Raw genomic sequence first — 15,425 nt, 5'->3', positions numbered from 1 at the left:
ACATTTCCTGTTTTAAGTATTCCATGCTTTATCTTGAACACTCCATGCTTTACTCTTGCCCTGCTTTCAATTTGGAACTGTGCATGTGTTTTCCCATATTTATCGGTAACCAGTAGGATGCATGAGTTGTTGTGGATATGGATGAAGCCTTAAGCATACAGTAATGAGGAAAGGCCAACCCCAGGCCACCCAGGGCAGTTAGGGTGCATATTCTGCTGAGTGAAAAGTTCCTAGTTCTCCTTTGTGGTTAGTTGGGATCACCTCTCCACTTAGAATCTTTTTTCAGTTGGTTCAGGCCATTTCACACCCTGGCCCCACACACATCTCCCATTATCAGAAATAACAGCTTGTGCTGACTTGGCCTTCCCTGACCATCCCCTACTGCTCATATCTGACCACCTCTGACAACCTCAGCGCTGAGAGCTGCCTCTGGAGTACAGCTTCCCCTTCTGTTTCCAGTCCCCACCCAGCCACATCCAGCCTTGCAAGTTCTGCAGCCACCACTTGGAGTTGAGTGGTGAGGAGCAGGGTGCCAACAGCCAGGGCTCAAGGTTCAACCACTAAATTTATCTTTGCAGACTTTGCTTCCTGTTTGCATTATTTCTCCTCTCCCATCTAAGTCCAAGATCTTTTTGCTTAAAGCATAGGAATATCAAAATATCAGTAGTAATAATAACAATAGCATCTACTTTTTCAGAGCCAGGAACGTATTAAATGCTTTGTGCATATTCATCACAGCAATTGTATGAAGGAGGTAAGTTATTATTTTCTCTATTTTATAGCTGAGAAAGCTGAGATATGTAGAAAATGCAGTTTATTCAAAGTTATAAAATCAATAATTATGAGAACTAAGAATTAAACCAATGCTTTAATAATTGAGCTTCCCAGGTGCTAAGCTTCATACATGTGGGGAAACTTCTTGCTCTGTCTAACTTGCCTTTTCTTTCACAGGTTGATCTTTTTTATGCAATATTTTTAGGGACCATTATTCTCAAAATTCTCAATATACAGTTTTACCCTCTAAAGACAGTGCCCTCTGATGTCATGAATAATCATCTACTATCTATGGTGCTTCAGGTATGAAAATGAAGGACAAGACATTTATCTATATAGTGTGATACCCAGCTGTGTATGTACAGCTGTGGCAATTTACTTCCCAGATCATTTGACTACAGTGAGAACATCTAGGAAGCTCTCTACCATGAGTAATTGTCATGATTCTGAAGGAACAGAGTAATTCTTGATATTGCAGTACTACTAGTGATTGACAAGAAGACACAGACCGCAGGGGGTGAGTTCTGGGATACTAAAATTGCTCTTTGAAAAGAAGGTAACTAAAAATACTCTCTCACATGGATAGTGATCCTCCAAGTGCCCTTCAGCCTTGCAGGGCATCTCAGGCCTTATGACAGTGTAGCATTTCCTCGCCTATGAACTTTTGAACTTACCTACTCATGCCATGGGCAAAATGCCATCTTAGCTTTTATGTAAAAAATAAAAACGTGTAACACTCTCATCATTTCGATATTCCTCACTCTATCCTTTCTTTTCAGCCTACCACCTGGTCTTTCAGACTTGAAGCCTGAGCTTCCAACACAGACATAGTTGTGGGTACACACTAGGGATCTTGGCTTAAATATCACCTTGGATCTTTCTCACCTGGAAGACAGATAAAATCCTACTATTCATCTTGATACCCATAGATCTTTTTTAATTTCTTTAGAAATTGTAAAAATTCATTATTTTATTTTTGATAGCACATAAAAACTATTTATATTTCTTGTGTATAACATTTTTCAGGGGGACCAGGGATTGAACTCAGGACCTTGCACTTGCAAGGAAGAATTAGTATTCCTTACGGTATCACAAGCAGTTAGATCATCTGGTCATATATGTATAATTCTTGTGTGTAACTTACAAGGTGAAAATTAATGTTCTACTATAGGTTCATCACTCAACTGCAATGTGGGCTTTAAATAAACAAGGGTAAAAATAGCCATGGTTCTTGACAAAAACTATCAGCTGTGTCTGGTCTCCTATATGACCAAAGACTCACAATATCTGACCCAATTCCTTGATCCTTAAGTTAGAACCTCTGCCACTGACAATGTTTTTTAGCTAATCACCGAGTTTGCTGGCACAAAACAGTCAATGTGAAAAAAAACTGACAGTAGATTTACTTAAAGCTATAATGACTGGAATGTTGTTCGTGACTGTTTTTTTTAAAAAAATATAAGCCCCTAACTATCCCACAACACAGAAATAAACAAATGCTGAACAATGGTGGATCTAACATTTTCATGAAATTTAATATGTGTAGATAAATATCAAATATAAGTGAAATGCAGAGAGTCAAAAGTGTTTTTCCCAGGAGAGTAGGAGGAGAAGATGGGGATCTGGTGTTTAATGGGGCAGAATTTCAGTGTGGAAAAGCTTCTGGACATGGATGAGTTGCACAACACTGGGAATATATTTAATGCCACTGAATTTTACACTTAAAAATTAAAATTATAATTTTTTTACAAATATTTTACCACAACTACATTTTTAAAAATTTAAATGAAAGTGAGAATTATATATGTATCACCAATCCTGGAAGCTCTTTCCCTTACTTATTCTTCTTATTCCCCCTGACACACACACACACACACACACACACACACACACACACACACACACACTCACACACCTGTGTTATATCTTAGTCCATAACTTTCCATCTCCTTTACTGTCTAAATTTTACCTGGAACTCTTAAGAGAGACTTTCAGATACACACACACACACACACACACACACACACACACACACACACACTCACACACCTGTGTTATATCTTAGTCCATAACTTTCCATCTCCTTTACTGTCTAAATTTTACCTGGAACTCTTAAGAGAGACTTTCAGATGCTCTCTCTCTCTCTCTCTCTCTCTCTCTCTCTCTCTCTCGATCTGTCCTCTTTGGATTTCTGGCCCACATCTTCCCTGGGGTATAACCTCCTCCAGCTCTGTCAGTCTCAACTCTGTCATTCTTCACCTGATATAAAACAGACACATTCAGTATGTTCGATGGACATCTTAGATAGAAGTTGCGTGATCCTGTGTAGAGAGCAGAAATTTAAGATCTAGGAAGCCTTGAGTTGGTTTAAAAGTGACTTATAACAGTTTATGTTCTTATAGACTTAAGGAAAAATCTCTCTTTATCCTTAACTTTCTTGATCTGTAAAACAATTACATTTCCTTTTATTAGACTGATGTAAGGACTAAATAAAATAATGTGTGTTTTGTTCATTTCTCTGCATATTATATGCAAATAACTAATGATAAGCTGTCATCACTTGCACTTTTTTTGGGGGGGGTACCAGGGATTGAACTCGGATCCTTGGGCTTGCAAGGCGGGCCACCAAACCACTGAGCTAAATCCCTGGCCCTCTTGCACATGTTTACTTATATTGTTTCCAAGTTCCCAAGAGCAGTACTACAGTATCAGACTATTTATACAATGAAGATTAGAGATTGTGAACACATCTGGCTTTTCCACTCTGGGTTTGTCTCACATTTCAGTGGAATATAGGAAAAGACTAAGAATTCACTGAAATAGTGGAGTTCTGTACTAGGAGCTTTGAGATACTATGGTATTCCTTTCCTTCACCATGAATCCTATTTACCTCTCACCTCCAGCTGAGTGAGAAAGTTCAAGAGATTAACTTGGATCACATCACATATAAAAAGATCACATGAGTCATTTCTGACTTCTGGGTACCCTCATTTAGATGGCACAGCAAGGACCCCACATTATATACAAAATGCATTCCACAGATGTACATTCTCCATGCACTTTCCATGTTGCATAGGGTCCTTATAGGACAGCTGGCCATGAGCATGCATGCTTGCACCTGCATTGAAATACACATGCTTGAGTGCTTCCTACAGGAGAAAGAATGACCTGCAGGAAGAGGCTGACATACACTGTTGGATGGAAAAGAAGAAGGAGGATTATGAAGCCAGGGAAACATGATCCAGTTCAGAAGTCTTAAGTTATAGATTGCTAGGAAGATTAAGAGCCCACATGAGACCCATTAGACAAGAAAACAAAAACAATGGACATCATTCTCCTTCTGTGGGATCCAGGATCAGATTGAAAATAAAGCCTATTCCACTTCATACTTCTTTCCAAAGCACTAACTTAGAAGAAACTAAAAAAAAAAAAAAATCATGCAAGTTAGAATGGAGGTAAGTAATGAAAAGAAGAAGATACTGACCATGACTTGTATTTTCCACTTCAGTCTCCAAGTCTGAGACAAATGCAAGCTGGAAAAAAAGAAAGAATTTGAGACAATAATCCAGAATTTTGGTGGTAGATTAGACTACTGTTTAAAATTACCTGTAAGTGACCTAAGGATATCTTATTACCCAGAGTATCTGGAAAAACCACCAGGCATGCCTAAGGTTTCACCCAGAGGTGATGAACAAGCTGATAGAGCAGGTTTTGCAGGAATAGCTGCAAGAAAGAATAAAGTCAAATCTGTATGCACCCTACAGAGTTGAATACCCATTAAGAAGCCAGTCACATTACCTATGTGACCAATGACAAAGAACTTCATTCCTTTGTTGAACATGTGAAACATGAGAAAATTACATTTAAGCATTATATCAATTAAATCTCTTATTAATACAAATACAATAAAACATTTAACACTGCCTGATTTTGTTCAATGTTCAGTAGGTACTCTGCCTTACATAAAGGATTAATGACAATAATTTCCCCCTTTTGAACAACAGAAAACAAAATAATGGAACAAGGGTTGTTGTCTCTCTTTATAAAGGCCTCTAAGAAAACAGGAAAAATGATTAAGGTAGTGGGTAGTGCATCAGATTTTCATTGGTCTACAATAGCTCCCCAATGATGCTTCCCCTCCAAATGAAGAATTCAGGATTCATTGTTTCTCCAGTCTATAGACTAACAGTTTCAGTGCAGTTTGAGTGTGTTGTTTTATGTGTTTGGTTTTGCATGACAGGCCAGCTAAGCGTGGCCAAATCCAGGATGGTCTCACTCCCATATTTAATGGTTGGCAGGGTCTGTTGGCCAAGGTGCCTGGGATCTCCTCCAATGCAGCACCTATCACAGGCTAGCTGGGCTAGTTCCCATGGAAACTGGATTCCAAGAATTTAAGGATGGCAGCTGTGAGGCTCTGGAGACCTGGACTTGAGAGTCATACAACATCGCTACTTCCACAGTCTATTGCTGAGTGCAAATCTCATAACTAGTTGGTATTAAAGGGGTTGAAAAACTCCTCCACTTGAGGGAAGGAGCTACAAAGAATTTGTGGTCATGTTTATTCATATTTAACATGTCATAAGGAGAAAGATAACTGTCCTTGGGAAGCATATATCTGGTTTTCTGTCCTACATTTCTCATAAACTAGCTGAATGATTTTAAACTAATTTTCTATTTCAAAAAATCTAGCACTGAATGCTTGTCCTTCTAGATTTCTCATTTAGTCTCTTTTTTTTCTTACAGGTCTCTATAGTTTTAAGGCCAGAGCACCAGCCTCAAAATATGAGAACTAATTCTCTCTTCCTTCTAGGTAACCATAGGTCAGACATAGAACAACCCACACCACTACTGTGACTCCTGAAAGCGCTGCCAAAGGGATGTAAGCAGGGTGTCATAGTGGCTAATTAGTCTCCCTTAAGAGACATTTGGCATTTCCCATAGCCTTTGCACTCTTTGTTTATTTGGTATTTTTCTTTTGTTGTTGGTTTTTGGTTCCTTCTATTCTACTGCCTGGAGGCATCGTGGATGATAAGAATGAAGTATATATTCCAAGGATACTATGCTAGTGAGCTGGAAGTTTCTGGAAATCCATGGACTTTGAGGAGAAGAGCAGCCATATCAGCTCTGGGGTGCATCTCAGCTGACATTTACGTGGGAAAACTACTCATTAAATTGGGCTACTGTCATTTCTTCCTATCTCTCAGGGTTTACTCTGGTCTTACTAATACACAGATATTACTACCAAATAAAATTGAAATTTGGACAATGTCTGCCTCAGTGATGGTGAACCTTTTAGAGCTTTCAGTGATACAAACAGCCCACTGCAGCACACATGCCATAGGTTCCCCACCGCTGGTCTACCCACTCAGGGTCGTCAGGTTCAAATAACCAGTGTGTACTGCACAACTCTATAACTCTATGACATGGACTAAGTTATACTTGCTTTTATAGGGTTGAGTCACATGGGGACCTTGTACCTAATAAGTAGCCTAATGTTAAAAAAAAAAAAAAAAGCAAATTGATCCTACCCTGATATGTTGTTACTATATGGCTTACTGGTTCACTCAAGGACCTACATATTTTTTATCAAACTGTTAAACATGGCCTTTATTTTGATAAATCAAACAACTGAAGTCTTCTCAAAAACACAGAAATCATCGTAGGTATTTCAGAGAAAACTCAGTGCATGCACCTGGATACAGGTGATGTAGAATAAAGAAGCCAAATTGGGTAGAAGCTGGGGAGTGACACAGCTTTAAAATTAACAACTAAAAAGATACTAGAAACCTTAAGAAGACAGGAAGAAAGAGGAGGGGTATTTCAGTGGAACCCAGGAGTTAGGTCCACATAGGAGAAAATGCAATCATATTCAATCTGCTCAGCAAGCTTGGACCTTAGGAAAAAGAGCTGGCCAGTGGGAGCTGGAACCACAGAGGATAAATGCATGCCATAGAAGGTGTCACTTGAAGCAGAGAGAGGAGAGGTACTCAGCTTTCATCTCTACTCCTCTGTTCTTACCCTAGGCTGAATCTCTGCAAAAGTTAGAGGAGAAGGAGCCTAGATAAATGCTATACTTTTGATGTGTCCTCCAGAGGCCTTTGTGTTAATGCCTTCATGCCCAGTGCATGGTACTGTTAGGACATGTTGGAAACTTGAAGAGATGGGGCCTAACTGGATTCTTCTGGTCATATGGAGGCATGACCTTGAAAAGAATATCAGGACTATGGTCCCTCTCTTTCCTTTTTTTCTTTCGTTTCCCAGTTGACATAAGACAAAGCAGTTGCTCTGCTGTGTGCTGTCACTATGATGACCTTCCTCCCCACTGGCCCAAAAGCAATGGAGCCAAAAGATCGTGGATTGAAATCTTCACACCTTGATTCCTCTTTTTACACCAGTTATCTCAGGAATTTTTTCATAGTAAGAGAAAGATAACTATAACAAAGTACATGTCCTTGTGATACAGAGCCTGAGAGAAGAGATCAGGGAGTAGGTCTGCAGGTAGAAAAATGACAAGACAAAATATCCGTCAGGATTGTTTGCCTTGTTTGTAAAGCTGTACTTCATAGTCCAGGCAACCAAGGGTAGAGCAAAGTGGAGCAGAAAGCTTTACATTCTCTTGAGAGAGAGAAAGAGAGAGAGAGAATGAGCTCCCCAGAAACTCGACAGATAAGTTTTCATCATCTAGAAATAGCATCCTTGGAACAGACATTGCTATTTTTGTAATGGTCTGCAGCAGCAGTGACAGTGATAAGACTCCTAAAAAAATATCTCTGTACATAACAGACATCAACTCAGAAAAAAGAAAATGAGAGGAGGGACACATAGATGATCAGTACTTCATGGTGAACACAGCCAACTCTCAAGTTTTCTTACTGGGAAAATCTCTCCTCTAAAAAAAGTCCCCTCCTTTAAATTCCAAAAGCATGTGAAGTATAATTTGATTTCCCTATGTTCTTATGACACTGTGTGTATCCACATGCTGCCAGTTAGCACGCAACGTTTGAATTTCATGGTTATTTCTTTTACCAGGGTAGCCCATGATAATAAATAAAAAATGGCTCATAATTTTTGTTTTTAAACATACAACTAGTTGTACAAATAAAATCTCTGGACTCAAATATGGAGCAAAGGCAGTGGCATTGGACTGAAGGAATAAAATGATGATGACTTCTCTGGGCTTTGTTTTATTCTTGTACAACTGACACATGGACCTGAAGAATTCAGACTCCAGAAAATACATTGGAAGCAGGCAATGAATGTCTCAAGGAAAGATTTCTCTGTCAAGCCACACCAGGAAAGGGGCAGTCTAAGAAGACATAAACACTTACCACAGTGACTTTACTCAAAACATCATGCGCAGACCAAGCTGTGGTTCCACTCCTACCCATGCCAGCAAAGGCCAAATAGGGAGCATAGGCTTCCTCTGAAAGGCGGCTGTGCAACATTGGAATAGCCCTCACACACGTAAGTGGGATCAGAGGAGGCCAAGGGTTCTCATTCCCAGTGAAGGGTAAAGAAGCCCACACCTATCAGAAGAGGACCAGCAGAGTGTGAGGACTTTCACTTTCGATTATGGTAATTCCCAACTTACAAGCAAATTTTGTTCTGAGAGAACGGTAGTAAGATTTGTTCATAAGGCTGACAAAGAGAGTTTCATACACCTTTGACACACATATACAATGGAAAGCAAAAAAAGCAAACATATACAACCACAAATACTACAAATAAACTATTTTTACTTTTACAGTTATCTTAAAATGGTGGTACAGTTCAGTACAACTGGCATATAGGGGTTTCATGGAGTGAACTGCCAAGAAGACAGTTACTAATTAGAGGAGTTGCTAAATGGAGGAGCCAAATGGTCATCAGCCAAAGGAGGAGGGCAAGATGGACTTTCATTCATACTTGATGTTGATGACACAGTTTTTTTTTCTCATCGAGTTTATTGGTACATTTTAGGTATACAGAACAGTTACATTCATCATTGGGATCTTGTACCTTTACATGACAGGTCTTGGTTCTCATTTTTTCCCCTTATCCCTGCTATCTCGTCACCCCCTCCTCCCTTCCCTATTTACAAATACTTTATTTCCATTTTTCATTTTTTTCCTTTTACTTTATTACCTTTCCCCTACCCTTCCCATTTCCCCTACACCTTTATCCCTTTTCTTCCTATTTCACATTGCCAATTATATCATTAGGATCTTATGTAACATTATAGTTTTCACACCAGAGAAACTATTTGGTAGTTATACATATGTGAATTATTTATTTCACTTAGGAGTATATCCTCAATATGTATCCATTTTCCTATGAATGACTCTAATTTCTCATTCTTTATGGCTGAGTAGTAGTCCATTATATAGAAAAACCACATCTTCTTTATCCAGTCTCCAAAGGATGGGCAAAGGGGCTGTTTCCAAGTTTTAGCTATTACAAACTGATGACACGGGTTTTTTTTTTAATGGATTCAATTCAGTCTACCTTCTTGAATAGGAAATAATTCAATGATGTCTGGGTAGTAGCTCTTTTTCCTCATCATAGATGGCTCTGTACATTGGATGACATTCTGAACTGCTACTGTGTCCTTTGTTTATCATTCTACACTAGGTCCTGTACCTCAACAACTAACAGTGCCTCTTCAAGTAAAGATCCCCTCGCTGTTTCCTGTGTTGTAATTCTCTCTGGTTCTTCAGTTCCATCTTCCTCTTTCTTATGTTTTTTGCTGAGCCTCTAATTCCATAAGGCTCTCTTTCGTAAGCTCTCTGTGTTGCAATAAAGTCAATAAAGTTCAGTAGGAGTTCAATAAAGTCATCTTGTAGATCTAGCTTCAGCTTCTTGTTAAGGCTCACTAAATTGGTAAGGGTCTCTTTAGACTCTTTTACCCTTATTATCAAGTTTATGAACTCCATGAACAAATTGTACAAAGTTCTTCCAAACATCATTAATGGTGACAGCCAAAACCTCACTTCCATGCTAAATTGATGTTTTTTATGGCCTGTCGATATTGTAGCCCTTCAAAAATTGTTAAAAGGTTGTTCCTGTTTCATCAATTGCCTTCACTGACCAAAAAAGTATGATGCAAATAATATTTCTTGAAAGTCACAATAACTCCTTGGTTCGTAGGTTGGATGAGCACTGTAGTATTTAGAGACTGATGCACTACACTGACATTGGGCTGGAAGTCAGTCATGAATTGGAGGTGACATGGGTCAGTGTCAAGCAGCAAAAGAATGTTGAGTGAAATATCTTTGTCCAAATGATACTTTTCTACCTGTGGGATAAAGTGCTTGAAAACCCAGTTACGGAAAATGGCTTATGTCACCCAGGCTTTTGAGTTACTCTTCCACACAACAGGTAGAGAGCCCTTGGCTATGCTTTTTAGGACTCTTGGATTCTCTAAATGGTAAATTAGCAGAGGCTTTAGTGTCACATCACTGAAAGCACCGCCACTAAATAAGTCTGTCCTTTGCTGCTTTAAACCCTGACATCAATTTTCCCTGTTTTTTAATGCAACTTTGTTTGGGCATCCTCTCCTGAACAGTCCTGTCTCATTGATGTTAAAAAACTTTTGGGATAAATAAGCACCTTCATCAATAATATCTCTAAGTGTGCTAGAAATTCTTGGGCAGCTATGGTATTTGCACTTGTGAGCTCATCACTTACTTTTACACTGTGAAGGTTGGCTCTAGCCTCAAATCTATTAAATGATCCATAGCAGCAGTAAAAGATGCACACTGTTCTCCCTATTCTTTCTTCAAGTCTTCAGACAAGATTTTAGTTTTTTCTTGAGTAAGCATTAAGCTGAGTGGGACTTGATGCTGGTGCTAATCCTGCATCCACATGTTAAGAAATTTCTCCAAGGTTTGTGGATATTATTTTTTACTTCACTGACACAGCAGACTTCACACATTCCAGGATCTTATCCTTGTCCTTTAGAATTTTGCTAATGATTGACTGATTCATTGTTGGTGGCTAACCTACAAGTTTGCTCCTGATCAGAGGGTGAATGGGGATGAAAGACAAAAAGACACAGAGTTAACTTAGAGTGTTGGGGCCAGGGTCTGTTTGCCTCTAGTGGACAGGAGCCCTGAGCATTTGGCTCAGGTCACTTTTATTCTCTTAGACATGTCATCTGCCTCCCAGTATCTATAGCATAAGCCACAGTAAACAACTGGATCTCAACTGTGCTGACTCTTCCAGGAGAAACACGTAATGTGCTAGCATGCTTTCATTGTTGCTCAAAGGAACATAGCCTCCAGGTTTTTTCCTCAGTGCTTGCAGAGAAGGTCAATTAGGCTTCAACCCTTATCATCTGGTCTTCTACATTTCATGTCATAAGAACAAGCAGCATGTACCATCTGTTATGGTTTGGGTCTAGATGCCCCCCGAAAGCCTTGTGTGGTCATAGGCTTGATCTAGAGTGTGTGAAGCTGGTATTGATTCATAATACAGTGCTAGGCTCAAGGGTACTAGGATTAAGGGTGTGAGTGCTACCCACCCTAAGTAGTCTGAATAAGATAAAAGGGGCAGGGAGACACTGTTAAACTCTCTCTTTTTTTTTGCTTTGGCTGCCATGTCGCCATGAACTGCAGCTTCGTCTTGTTACCTTTGCTCCCTTGTGTGCACCTTGTTGTTTCTGCTCTGTGATACCTGTTTGTCATCCCTGCCTTGGAGTTGGCAGATTATGGACTGAAAATCCTATGAACTGTAAGCCAAATAAACCCCTTCTCTTCTAACTTTGGTATTGGGTATTTTGTTTCGGCAGTGAGAGAAAGGTAATTAACACATCATGTTTTCACCTCAATCCAATCCCTCAATTATTTTCGCTTTGTTCCCATGGTTATTGCTTTGTGCTCTTTAGCAGTTCCTTCCACATCAACACTGCTTTTTCTCTTGCTTCCATACATCCTGGGCTCTGAGCATTGTGCCACTGTACACTATTGCACTTTAAAGTAAGAACACAGCAGCACAACTGTAACGATGTCTGGCAGACATGTGAGCTACTTCTGCGATTTGTTTGTATCTACAAATGTTCATAATGTTAGGTCTGTTCATATCTGCGAAAGTTCACAACTCTAATGTTCATAAGTCGGGGACTTGCTGTACTCATAAGAAGGCCAAACCCTCTCTCCAGCCATGGTGACATCTTGGCCAGGTGCAGAGCAGGATCAAGAGTCTTCCATCACTTCCAGTGAAGTATGGGGTTCAGAATTTCATCCTCTAATAATGAATACTCCTAAACTGGAGTGTTGAGAGGGCTCAGGAGTGGAAGCTGATATTCTGCCCTCACCTGGCAATAAAAAGATGGTAGACCTCCCCCTTAATTTTCAGAAAATTGTCATTCAATTCACGTAAAAATAAAAGGTTTTATATGGGATCTAAATACTCATACCTTAAAATGAAGATGTCCAAGTTTCAATGTAAATCACTCAACTACACCAACAACTTTGGAGATCTGAACTAAAAAGAAAAAAAAATCAATAGCTATCAATGAGAGATGACAGAAATATTGCAACTGTCTGAAAAATATTGTAAAGCAGCTATAATAAAATGCTTTAATTAGCAATTATGAACAAATGAATTTTAAAAAGAAAATCTCAATAAAAAAGATGTAGAGAAGAACAAAATCAGTATTTTGGAAATTTGAAAATTAAAAATTAAACTAAAAACTAATTACCAAAATTAAAAATTCAATGGGTTGGATCAAGAGGAAACAAAAATAAAACAATGGTCTAGAAGATAAAACAATAGAAATTACTCTGAACAACAGAAAGAATATACCTTGAAAAAATTGTACAGAGCCTTGGACACCTGGGGGACATAATAAAAAAGCCAGTTTAAAAGAAATGACAACAACTCGTCAAATTTGACAAGAGATATACACCCATAGTGTTAAGAAGCTAATCAAATCCTAGAAAGGTAACACTGAAAAGAAATCCATACTGAAACCTATCATAGTCAAACTTTTGAAAACTACACATGAAGAAAGACAAAAGCATAAAATAAGAGAAATTACATCTAAGAGGGAAAAATAATTCAGGTGACAGTGAAATTCTCATTAGAAATTATGAAGAATAGAGAACAGTAGCATAATACTTTTCCAGTCCTGGAAGAAAATAACTCTCACCCAGAATTCTGTATGCAGAAAAAAAATATACTTTAAGAATGAAGGGAGGGCCAGGGATTTAGCTCGGTGGTGCCTCTGCCTGCCTCACAAATGCAAGGTCCTGAGTTCAATCTCAGTACCAAATAAATAAATAAGTAAGTGAGTAAGTAAAAAGAATGAAGGGAAAGTTGTGAATCTCAGATGAAAGCAAACTGAGAGCGTGTGTCATCAGTAGAACTACATGAATGACAGGCTGAGGAAAGTTCTCCCGAGGGAAAGGAAATGATGAAAGAAAGAAATGGTGAGGAGAGAGTGCAGCACCACCCATCCTGGCAGACAGAACACATCATTTCTGAGACATAGAAACCTAACATAGAAAAGTGAAATTTAACTCAACCTTTGATTGGGTGAGGCTAGTTCAGAAAATAGAAGCTTTGCTTAGAAAAACAGAATTTAATTCAGCCTATCACCCTAACCTGCTTTGCTCCTCTCTGCTCAATCACCCTTACGCACATCTCCTAAAGCCCAGCCCACATGTAACCCCAAACGCCCCTGACTGGCAGCTGACTCCTGGATCCATGACCCAGGTATATGGTTACCCAAGATTTTTTAAAACAATTCCACTTTACATTTTCTTGCAGCTTCTTATCTTGTTTTTTTTTGTTTGTTTGTTTATGTTTTGGTTCTGGGGATCTGAACTCAGGTGCTTGTACTTGCAAGGCTGGTGGCAAAACCACTGAGCTAAATCTCTGGCCCATAGCTGGTTATTTTGTTGGTTTCATAACAGGTCTTCTTTGACCTAACAGAAATTTGAACGTCACAAAGGACAGAATGCAGAAAAAATACAAGTAAATACAAGATTATAAATTTTTTGAGTTTGTGAAGTTCTGTTTGATAGACAAAGTGAAAGTATTAACATGACTGATGTGAGTCAGTCTGTATACATAGAAAGGTTAAGAGCTTTATAAATATAGGGTACAACCATCAGTAGTTGTTTTCATGTAGTATAATACTGTAGCAATCACTAAAAACTATTCCAAGAGATATACATACAGATAAATCAAAATAGAATTTTTTAAATGTTAAAGTAATCCACAGAAAACCATGAAACAAGACAGAATAATGAAATAGAGAACAAAAATAAAACAAAAAACTATAATAGTACACAAGATCCTAATGGGATAATTAAGAGTGTGAAATAGGAAGAAAAAGGCTAAAGGTGTGGGGAAAGTGGAAATGGTAGGAGAAAGGTAATAAGGGAAAAGAAAAAATATGAGAAAATGAAAAAATTGAAATAAAGAGTTTGTTAATGGGGAGGGGAGGAGGGAGTGAAGGGAGGGCAGGGACAAGAGGAAAAAAATGAGAACCAAGACCTGTCATGTGAAGGTACAGGATCCCAGTAATGAATGTAACTGTACTGTAGACCTAGATTGTACCAATAAACTCAATACAAAGAAAAGAAAAAGTCCTATGGAATAAGAACTAAAAAAAAAAAGTAACATATTAATATACCAATAGGCACATTTAATGTAAATTGTCTAATAAGCCATGTGAAATACATAGGTCAGTACAATGAATTTAAAATTTTATATGCTGTCCACTAGAAATTTATTTCAAATATAATGATGGAAGCTTAAAAGTAAAATACTGGAAATATATATTTATACATATATCAATCAAAAGAAAATAGTCATCATACTAGTATCAGATAGAGTAGATTTCAGAGCAAAGAATTGTTATAAACAAAAATTCATATTGTATAATGATAAATCAACCCACCAAATAGACATGGCAATCCTAAAAATGTATGCACAAAAAGGAGCTGAAAAGTATGTGAAGCAAAATTGATAAAACTATAAGAGAAATAAACAAATCCACAATTGTAGTTAGAGACTTTAACAGCTCTTCTCCAAAAACTATAGATTAACTACATAGAAAATCAGCAAGAACATATAACTACTGAAAAAGACTTAACAAAATTTAGGAAGCAAGCTGCCTAACAACAAAAAATAAGATATTCTTTCTAATAAATATTGAGCACAGGAAACATGCAACAAAGAACAGACTACCTTCAAATCATTTAAGAGGGAAATTGGGAGTTGAGTGGTAGCTCACACTTCCTTAGCTTGTATGAAATTAAAGTTAAGAATATAGTGTTTCTTTCTGTCAATCAAAAATCTTAGCAAAACCTAAAAAAAAAAAGTATTAGGATTTTTTTAGAGAACCAGAATTAATAGAATATATACATATTTTGTAGATGTAGACAATTAATAGAATATATACATATTTTGTAGATGTAGACAAGGTTATTGTAAAATAAATTTATATGGAAAGGTAAAGAACAAAAATACATACAAATAATTTTTAAAACAAAGTGAGAGGAATCAATCTACTTGTAATCCTGAGTTCTTATGTAGTTAAAAAAAAGTAAGCTTTACAGTAATTAAGACATAACGATCAATGAAATAGAACAGAGAATAAGTAGATCCACGTAAATATAGTGAGTTTTGACAAAGTACAAGAAAAATTCACTGAGAAAAAT

General features: G+C 37.8%; 1 protein-coding gene across 5 annotated transcripts in view; it reads right to left on the bottom strand.

The window, feature by feature from the left end:
* The window catches only part of Kel (Kell metallo-endopeptidase (Kell blood group)), a 214,701-nt gene that overhangs the window by 26,557 nt on the left and 172,719 nt on the right, over positions 1-15,425 (bottom strand). For 2 of the 5 annotated variants that reach the window (XM_010607671.3, XM_010607673.3), the window contains 2 exons: positions 12,170-12,237; positions 4,259-4,307 (listed from right to left, as the gene is read on the bottom strand). In XM_010607671.3, the coding sequence (XP_010605973.1) occupies positions 4,259-4,261 (3 nt within the window). In that variant the 5' untranslated portion in view covers positions 4,262-4,307; positions 12,170-12,237. Of the gene's footprint in view, positions 1-2,877; positions 3,034-4,258; positions 4,323-8,102; positions 8,194-12,169; positions 12,238-15,425 lie in introns of those variants that run through there. The other 3 variants (XM_010607675.3, XM_010607676.3, XM_019205058.1) reach the window with 3 other exon arrangements.

The sequence above is a fragment of the Fukomys damarensis genome, unplaced genomic scaffold, assembly GCF_012274545.1.
Source record: "Fukomys damarensis isolate Sample0158 unplaced genomic scaffold, DMR_v1.0_HiC HiC_scaffold_16, whole genome shotgun sequence".
Classification (NCBI taxonomy): domain Eukaryota; kingdom Metazoa; phylum Chordata; class Mammalia; order Rodentia; family Bathyergidae; genus Fukomys; species Fukomys damarensis.
This window is presented reverse-complemented; position numbering and strand designations above follow the sequence as displayed.